The sequence below is a fragment of the Rhinopithecus bieti genome, unplaced genomic scaffold, assembly GCF_001698545.2.
Source record: "Rhinopithecus bieti isolate Rb0 unplaced genomic scaffold, ASM169854v2 scaffold_13348, whole genome shotgun sequence".
NCBI classification, from domain to species: domain Eukaryota; kingdom Metazoa; phylum Chordata; class Mammalia; order Primates; family Cercopithecidae; genus Rhinopithecus; species Rhinopithecus bieti.
Window position 1 is genome coordinate 6,860,636 of NW_016808764.1, and position 10,195 is coordinate 6,870,830.

Consider the following 10,195-nt stretch of genomic DNA (forward strand, 5'->3'; position numbering starts at 1 on the left):
CCCTAATATGTGCATTACAGAGTCTATATACTTTTAGCTCCTTCCATCTTTTAGGAATACATGATCATATATATATGAACAGTTCCGGGTCTGATCTGAGCAGGTTGTCTCCGGTGTAAACCAGAGCTCCAGAGAAACGAGGGTAGACATATTGGTTTGTTTGCTGGGGAACCAAATTGAGATAGACTCTACACAGATGTGATAGTGACAACACTTTTTGCCCGCGTAAGTGAGCCATAGAGTCGTCCCCAGAGCTGCTGGTGCCTTTAAGAAGAGTCGGTCTTACGGGTCTTCTTTTTCCCCAGTGGGCTCCAGTGGTGCCCGCAGCAAAAGGCAAACTTGCCTGGCTCATGGGGTGGGAGGGAGGATTGAAGAATGCCGCGTTGGGTGGGTGCTGAGAGAGCGCCAGAGTGCGCTACGGGCTTCGCTCCCCTTCCCCTTTCCTTAACGCTTCCCAGAGCGGAGGAACCGGGTAGTGCTGCAGCGATCAGGAGCCGGCTCGCTGGCTGTCCTCGTCTCCCGAAACTTTGGGCTGAGAGTGGGCTTGACTGGGCAGGGCCGAGCCGACTGATTGACCCGGGGGAGGGCGGGTGAGGGAAGAAAGACCCTTAGCACCTCGGGTTTCTAGCTCAGGCGGCGGTGTGCAGCTGCAGGAGGGAGCTGTCCCTTCAGCATCACGGACCTTAAAGCCTAGGCGTTAGGACGGCGGAGGCGGGGCAACAGGCGGGGAGCTGTCCCTTCAGCACCACGGACCTTGGCGCCCCCGGGGAAACCAGCCGGCCCCCGCCCCAGGACTCTGTCTTTTCTCCAGTTTGAGCGGGGGTGTCGGGAGCAGGCGGAGAGCTTTCCTGCGAGGCTGTGGAAGCAGTGAACACTCTTCTCAGCGGCTCGCCTCCCAGCAGTGCTATTTTTTGCCATCCGCCCTCACCCCCAGCACACGCGCTCGCACACACACGCACGCACGCACACACACACACTCACACAGAGACCTCTCTGGGTTTCTTTGCCTTGAGTCTCCCGGGGCTGTGAGAAGCCAGGCGCATCTCAAACCGAGCTGGCAGCTCCAGGATCCGGAGCCATGCCCTGCACGGACCCTCGTCTTTACCAAGCTCCTGAGGAATGAAAGGAACCCAGGGACCCTCAGAAGGCAGCAGTGATGCGGACCAACCCCCAGGAGCCTGCACCCTTCCGAGGGCCATAGGCGACCCAGGGAACTGGAGAGAGCTCCAGACAGGAAATCCCAGCTTTCCCAAAGTCCCTGTGGATGCTGACAAAAGGAGACCTGAATTTTTGGAAGAGCCTGTGCTAGGTTACCCGGCTGCAGAGTGATTTTCCCCTCCGGCACTGACTCTCCCCCTCCAACCCCCAGCCGTCCAGAGTACCATGAAGAATTATGAGGATGTGTGACAGAGGTATCCAGATGTTGATCACCACTGTGGGAGCCTTTGCAGCTTTTAGTTTAATGACCATTGCAGTGGGCACGGACTACTGGTTATATTCCAGAGGTGTGTGCAGGACTAAATCTACAAGTGATAATGAAACCAGCAGGAAGAATGAAGAAGTAATGACCCATTCGGGGCTGTGGAGGACGTGCTGCCTAGAAGGTATTTACAATTTCCTCTCAATGGCTCTGAATAATCCAGTTTTGATATTTTGGTGGGTGTTTGGAGGAGATGGGAGTGGTAATGAGGAGAGAAGAGTAGTTCAAATTATTGCTGAGAATGTGCAGGTGCCCAGACTCTGTTAACAGCAAGACTGACGCCATGTGGGCTAAAGGGGTTGGGTCTTGTTGATTGTTTTTAGTATAAGCTTCATAAGATGAGATTTTGTCACACTTTAGACAGCTTCTGCAGTTTAGAAAAGTCTTCAAATCCAAAATCCCTAGGCATATTGTCAATTGCTTGGATCTCTGGCTTGAGATGGGGTCTTTAACTCTGCTTAAATTGGATTTTGAAGGGAGGGGGAGGGAAGGGAGGAGAAGGGACAAGAGGAAGGAAGTGAGGAGAGAGAGAGAGGGAGAGGGAAAGACAGACAGACAGAGAGAGAGAGAGAGAGAGAGAGAGAGAGAGAGAGATCCTGACCTGGTCTGGCACATTCTGAGCTATTTCCTTATTTCTCAACATAGACTTATCAGTTTCTCCTGAGTTTGCTGTAACTAGATATTGTCATGAACTTCCACTGCCAATCAGTAACAGGGTAACATATGTAAACCCCTACTCCCACCCACACCCTATGCACACATTTTAAGAAAAAAAATCCTTATTGATACATGTTTTATTAGTTTGCATCACAACAAAACTGAAGTCTTGGTATTTTGTATCCACCTGTCTTCATTCCTAAATCATTCCCAAACTCAAAACAAGGTATTTCCATGACATTTACAAAAGACTGATTCTCCAAGAATAGCAGTTCATCACTTCTAGTTCTAAAAATTAGGAGAGTAGTTCTAAATTATAATGAGGAAGACAGAACAATTTAAAAATGTAAAGCACTTTTGTAGCCTACCACACTATTAAACTCGCTTTCGCCACACCAGAAGTCACTCTCAGCACCAGTAGGCAATGCTTGGATATCATTGGGAGTAAATAGAAAGATAAGGAAGAAAATCAAAGCTCTTTGGAGCCTACATGCCTGAGGGAAGTCACTGGATTAGAGGGGCGGTAGGGGTTTTCTTAGGCTTCTGAGAAATCTGTGAAGCTTGTCACCGTCATGGGCAAGGAAGTCTGGGTTTCCTGTATGGTCCCCTCCCCTGCTTGCCATTGGTTCTTCACACTGCATTTCCACTGGCTGGCATTTGTCAGGGCTTCTTGAGAACTTGCATTTATGTAAATCGCTTAGGAAATCATGCTATGACATCACTTGCCAGTGTAATATTGCATCATTATCTGGCCTTCTTCCCATGTCCTGACACTTTGAACAACTGCTCTCCTGACTGTACCACTACTACAATTGATTCTGTTTCTAAAACAAATTTGCAACTGGTGGGAAGCCCATGTAGGAAAGGGCCACCTTTAATGCAGCAAGGATCATGTGAAGTTAGAAGACCTGGGTAATGCTGCAAGGTATCGCTGTGACCTTGGCTAAGACATTTACCCTCTCCAACTCTCAGTTTATTCATCTGGGAAATGATACGTTTGGATTAGGTGGTCTTGAATTAACATTATCTAAAGCTTATACTGTATTCAATGCACTGACAGAAATTCTAGATAATTATTTCCTAAACAATGACAAAAGTCAGATATTTGTGAGCATTTGTGATTGTGTATGGTGAAGTCATTTACCTCAGGGAAATTCCGTATTTTCCCTTTCTTATATCGACTATAAGGAATTGAATTATCTTTTGTAAAACTGATTTGGTGGATGTTGCAATATCTACACGGTTCTAGAGATGGCATAAAAGTGCTAAGGTTCCTCCAAGCCAAAAATGGCACATATGTGTACTGTGCTTTAGCCATTTCCAATTCTTCTGCCTCTGGGAATCAAACCTGAGAATGCACAATTAAAAATGAAGTTTGACTTTGCTCCTTATGATCTATGAAAAAATATAAATCTATAAGAGCAGAGGTAGGACCTAAAATTTCTGAACCCTTGCTAAGAATTTCTCAACTGATGGTTTCTCTTTTTTCCAACATCATGTCCTACACCCACAGTTTGTACAAGGAATTAAAACCCCACCCAGGCATTCTGTAGGCTTAGTGGGAGAAGTGAGAAACTGAATCAAGAAGAAATTGGATGAATTGAAGACATATCCTTGGGCAGGTGAATTCTATCAAGAAACTGTGTTGCAGTCCCCATACAACTTGGCCTGACTTTTGTTGTTGTTGTTCACTTTTTTGAAGTATTAAATACAGTAAGATGCACAAATCACAGTGGGTCATAATAAAATATTAGCTATGGCTGCACTCATGTAATTAACACCTAGATGGGTCCCGGTTGAAATTTGAAGACAAGATTTGTTGCAATGTACTAAACACATCAAGTGTTTGAGGAATTTGCAGAAGCCTCTGATTTCTGCATGGGAAGACACATGCAGTTGGTAGCATCCATTCCAGGCATTTCCGTCCTCTGGTAGAATGAAGATGGACAGTCCTTTCCCATTCAGTATTTCTTACCTACCCCTGAGCCTCAACATCCTCATTTTCTGGTGCTTTAAGTGTCAAGGGAAAACTGGGAGGTTTTTGTAGCTCCATTTTCTTAGAGATCAAATTTTAAAAGTTCGTTCTTCTGTACTTTTTTAAAGAGCCATGAGACAATGTGATTATTTTATCCAAAAGAAGAGAACGCCAAGGAGAACATGACAGCTGTCTGCAAATATCGGAAGGGCTGTCATACGAAAGAGAGATTTGAAATGTTCTGTGTGGCCTCAAAAAGATAGAAATATGAGCTAGAGGAAAATAGGTTTTACCTCAATATAAATAACTATCCAATGTGGAATGGGAAGCTTTGGGAGGTGATGGGTCTTCCAACACCAAAGATATTCAAGTATAAGCAAACTACATCAATTGTTTCCCAACTTGGCTGGTCATCAGATTCTCATGAGGAACTTTAAAAAAATTAGATTATCAGGGGCTCCATAACTAGATTCCGTGCTTCCATAGGTCTGAGGTATACCATGAAAATCTGAGTTGTCTAAAGGTGCTTCAAACAATTATGATGTTAAAGCCAACAAGTATTGATATTTGCACTGGGCCTGAGGATGACTACCTGTTATAAGGATGTTTATAACTGGATGTTTCCAGTTTTCATTTCTGTAGGTAGGTTATATCCTTCTCCTCCTTGACTGACATGATCAGCCAAACCAAGTTTACTTTGTAACTGAATTTGGCCCATGGGCTGTCAGTTTTGAGCCTTGTAAATTACCTAAATGGCATTTTTCATCCAAATTTCTGATATTTTATATTTGACTCCTGAATTACTCTTTAGTAGTCAATAATCACTTTTCAACCCTCAAAAAAAAAAAAATACCTAAGAAAAGATAAGCTACCCTACCAGAATATTCGTTACGTTTAGCACTTAATATGTGCTCACACTGTTCTAAGAATTTTGAAAAATTAACTCTTTCTTCTTCAAAGAAGCTCAGTGGTGCAGATACTATTATTACCCTCATTTTACAGATGAGGAAACTGAGCCCTGGGGAATTTACATAACTTGCCCAAGGTCACACACCTAAACTCAGCAGGCAATACTTAACCTTAGTCATGCTGCCTTTCTGAGTATTTGCTAGAAAACATTAATTCATGCTTTGGTGGGTAGCCTGCTACTGGTACAAACACTAACCTGTGAAAATGCCCAGGCACATGGGTTTTTCCATTCAGAAGTTTCAGATTTCAGAACACTCAGTGTGCCTGTGCAGCATTGGCAGGGACGCAGGAGCCACCAGACACACACAAACTCAGAGGCAGCAAAGGACACGCTTTGCATGGAGAGACAATTGACCTGTGTAGAGACACCCACACTGGGAAACCAACACGAACACCTGACTCATTATCTGGAAAGCACGGGAGGCATTCACAAAGTAGAGCCCTAACCTGTGCATGTTTTCAATAGTGACCTGTGAATTTGAATGAGAACATGTTCAATATGTGACTCCCTCATTAGGAAAACCTTGTGAAGTCCTGGAGACAATCAAAGCGATGTATTCAGATAGCAGAAAGACCACCAGACTAGTAGTGAGGAACCCTAAGTGTTCATCCCATTTCCATCACTAACAGTTATGTGAATTGTGAATGTTATTTTCCCTCTTTGGACCTTAGTTTACCCAATTCTAAAATGAGAACTTCAGATAAGATTAGGGAGTAACAAATCCAAATGTTTGTGTAGTTGAGGCAGCTAATGTAAAGTATGAAACAAGCATTTCCCAATCCTCTTAGCTCAATTCTAAGCAGGTTTGGAGTGGGTAACAGTAGATTTGAGAAGATGTATGGTTACTGAAACTTGGTCTCAGTGTGGGGCAATAGGGAGTGGTGAGGACTGTGGCAAACTGGAAAGCACAAGCCCCATCTGAAGGATGACTACTACTTGGCTTGAGTTGACGTTTACCTTGGAGAAATGGACACCAAGTGTGGCCCAATATTCCAAGTAAAGAAAAGCCAGATGTAAAATCTTTTGATTTTTAAAATGCAGGCAACTCTTTCAACTTCCTAAGAATACGATACTAGCCAAACCAAATTTACCTTGTAGCTGAATTTGGCCCCTGGGCTGCCAGTTTTCAGCCTTGTAAATTACCTAAATGACACTTTTAATATAAATTTCTGATGTTTTTATATTTTATTCCTGAATGTTATTAGTCAATAATCACTTTCTCAATTCATTAAAAAAATACTAAGAAAAGAAAGACTACTTATTTAGGATTTTAAAACAGGGAACTTAAAGTTATTACGAAGAGGTACAATAACTGATACTTCTGCTACAGATGGACCAGGATGACATCAAACATCTGGCTGGAAAACTGGGGGAAAAAATTAGCCAGTCATTAGAAGTTCTCCCTTATTTCCAAATCTCCAGATGGTTGACTTTTTCAGCCAGATGGGGTTCCAGCTTTATTTATGTGTTTGGAAACCTTCAGGGAAGCTGCAAAGATGTGGTTGAGGATGGAGGTGAGGAAGAGACATAACATTTATTAAGTATTCTCTGTGTGCCAAGCCCTGTGCTAGGTGCTTTTGTACATGTTAGTTCATACTTTTCGTATCTCCTGTCTTCCCCCAAGTAGAATATAGAATCTGTAAGGACAGGGATTCTTGTCTGTTGGGGCACTGCTCTACCCCTAAAACTTAGAAACAGTACCCAGTCATCACTTCTGCACCTGCAGTCCTAGATTTAATGCTGCATCCTCCCTTAGACATGAGTTCAGAATGTGCTGGAGTTCTCTTAACTCTCTTCCCTACTCCTGACCTTCTCCCAGTTCCTTTTTCTGTATTCTTCCTCCTTGCCACTAAAGCCTGAAAGCCAGATGGAAGAGAGAAGTGGGCTGGCGTCTTAAGGCAGGATGGGTGTGAGTGACCCTGACTGTGTTTGAGGGTTGAGTCAGGATTGGGCAGGTGGTAGAGGTCAGAGTATGAACATGACTAATAGTCATGGCACAATGTGTCCATAGTGCCATACTGGTTGTTAAAATGTTAAAATACTTTCCTATGTCTTGATAAACAACATCTGGCCCAAGTCTTCCACGAACTCCCCACCACCACTGCACCCACCCTAGGCCTTACTGGGGCCTCTCAGATCCATTAGGTGAAGGGTGGAGACCTGGCCCCACAGATGCCGTTGTGACCTTGCTCTGGCCCTACAAAACTATTCATTCTGATTGTCTGGTCTTGTGTCCCATTGGTTGTTAAATATTTTAGATCTCATTCCTAGTCTTATCATCATTGTTGAAAAGAAACTCACCCCTCTTCTTTCTTCCTTAAATCCAGTCTTCTACCTGACTGTGGGATTCCACCTACCTTAGGAAGTAGATGCCTTGAAAATACTTTCAGTTGTTTCATTCTCTGAAATTTTATCTTCTGGATTAGAATAAAGGCAAGTGACCTTCATTCCAAGGTTGGGTGACCAGCATAGGTTATTTGTATGGATAACTAGTGTGTGTCAAGAAAAATATAAAACAAGAAATTAGGCAAAAAGATGACTGTGTTCTTTTAATGTTCACATAGAGCACAGTGAAACAAGCTTACCCAAAGGTTCATCCGACCCTCTGGGGAAATGCAACTTTGATTGACTTAGCTTTTAGTATAGATTCAGGCCTGGTTGCTACATAGTTAGATATTTACTTGTAGAAAACTGAGAAAATGCACGTAATTTTTTGTTCAGTAGATGTGCATGTGATTTTCATTCATTAGAGGAGATAACCCCAAATGTTGTGGATTTATTCTCTCCTCTCCTGAATATTAATCAGTTTTATATTAATTTAGTGATCTTATTTCAAAATTTTTTTCACTGAAAAAAATAGAACATCCCCTTTGAACTAGTTTTGTCATTCTGCTGGCTTCCTCATTGCTGAACTGAACAAAACTTGACATGAGCTCACTATGTATTTTAGGAGAATTATGTTTTTAATAATTTAAAATTTCTTTGACATATGGAGGCATCGCGCAATGAAAACAATGTTTCTGAGCTTAAACAGAAGTGTAGAAAACCACAGGTTGTTTTAATTTTCTCCCATCTTATAACCCTGCCACAGCACACTTTTTCAACATAGGAACAAATAGGTCTTTACTAAGTTAATAAAAGACCACAGAGAATATGGGATATAGCAGGGGCTTTTGGAGCAGGCAGACCTGGGGGCTTATGTAGATCCTGTTGTTTACTGATTGTGAGACCATGAAAGTTGCCTACCCTCTGAGCATTAATTTACTTACCTGTGAAAAGAAAGTAGCAAGTGCCATCAACTGTTTCTGTTTTAGTTCTTGTGTTTCCTTCATTCCTTCTTACCTCTAAATAACATGTTGATCATTAGTTCTTGATTTATGCATTTCTACACAAGATCCATTTGCTAAGACAAACAATAAGTTAGCTTTCTTATACAAGTTCTCTCCTTCCTCCCAATACTTTTAGTTCCTGAGTGAGGTACCCGTGGCTCCAAGAAGAATCATTCATAATGATTGGGCGCTGGATTGGACACTTGCTTAAGCAGCATGGCTGCTCATGTGCCCACATAGCAAGGGACTTGGAGGAAACACAGAGCTAAGAGGAGGCATGGGAGTGGAGCAGCCTGTTTGGAATGGTGAAGCTCTGTGTGTGGACTGGATCTGGCAGTGGGTAGCTGAGCTGCTGCCATTGTGTTCATATCTCACCTGAGAGAGCAGCCCATTAACCAAGAAAACCCTAACCTGGCTGCATAATGTTTGTGAAGATGTTGCCCTATACGAGGCTGCCTGGCTGAGGGGTAGAGTAGGGGCTGAGGTAGCCCACGCTCCGCTCACCAAACCACGCACCTTGGTTCAGAACTGAGTCTATTCAGAGCGAGGAGGGTCTATAATAATTGTTCTCAGGGTACTGTATGGGTCAACTACAGTCTCAGAAACATGGGGCTGTATGTTTTCAGTGGAAGGAGTCAGGCAGGATGGAAAAGACTAGACCAGAGTCAGAGATTCCACACCAGGAAAGGAAGTTGCAGTGGGAAGGTACCATAGGACCCTCCAATAACCAATGCATGTGACTCTGCAAGACAGTCAGCATGCAGATCCCTGCTACACAGAGTGCCTGGCCATTGATGTCAGCCAGAGAAGCAGTGGCAGCAAACAAGAAAGGTTTACAGCCTTGCCCGTCTAAGCGAAGTGGCATGTTGGCCTTTTCTTTCTTCCTGCTCTCTGCAGAAACATACATACAGAAGGTGCTAGAATCTAAAGGAGGAAGGAGCAGGGCTAGTGATTTGAATTCAACATGCAATTTGAAATGTTAGACAAACTGGAAGTTTTAATAACCGAAAGTGACTGGGAAGTTATGAAATCTGCCTAAACTGATATTAAGGAAATGAAGGATTTGATATAACACAGTTGAAAACCAAACTAAAATTGGTGCATGTTTATATCCCACTAAATTGAGACCCATCAATAAACATAAATAATGTCATCATGCTTTGTCTCAGAAATTTTAATAGTTGAAAACTCTGCAGGGCATGGTGGATCACATCTGTAATCCCCGAACTTTGAGAGGCCAAGGAGGGTGGATCACTTGAGCCCCAAAGTTTGAGACCACTGTGGGCAATATAGTGAGACCCCCATCTCTACAAAAAATACAAAAAAGTTATCCAGGTATGCTGGCATGCTCTTGTAATCTCAGCTACTCAGGAAGCTGAAGTGGGAGGATCACTAGAGTCCAGGAGATCATGCCACTACACTCCAGCCTGGTGATAGAGTGAGACTCTGTGAAAGAAAGAAAGAAAGAAAGAAAGAAAGAAAGAAAGAAAGAAAGAAAGAAAGAAAGAAAGAAAGAGAGAGAGAGAGAAAGAGAGAGAGAGAGAGAGAGAGAAAGAAAGAAAGAAAGAAAGAGAGAGAGAGAGAGAGAGAGGGAGGGAGGGAGGGAGAGAGAGAAAGAAAGAGAGAGAAGAGAAAAGAAGCAAGGAAGGGAGGAAGGAAGGGAGGGAGGGAAAGAGGGAAGGAAGGAAGGAAGGAGGGAAGGAAAGAAGGAAAGAAAGAAAGAAAAAGAAGAAAGAAAGAAAGAAAAAAGAAAGAAAGAAAAGAAAGAAAGCTAGCTCACTCAG

At 43.1% G+C, this 10,195-nt stretch overlaps 1 protein-coding gene across 1 annotated transcript in view; it reads left to right on the forward strand.

The window, feature by feature from the left end:
- The first annotated feature begins 212 nt into the window (after positions 1-212).
- Positions 213-10,195, forward strand: part of CACNG3 (calcium voltage-gated channel auxiliary subunit gamma 3) — a 113,480-nt gene continuing 103,497 nt past the window's right edge. Inside the window, exon 1 of the mRNA XM_017887210.1 lies at positions 213-1,604. Within this exon, the coding sequence (XP_017742699.1) occupies positions 1,394-1,604 (211 nt within the window). The 5' untranslated portion in view covers positions 213-1,393. The remainder of the gene's footprint in view (positions 1,605-10,195) is intronic.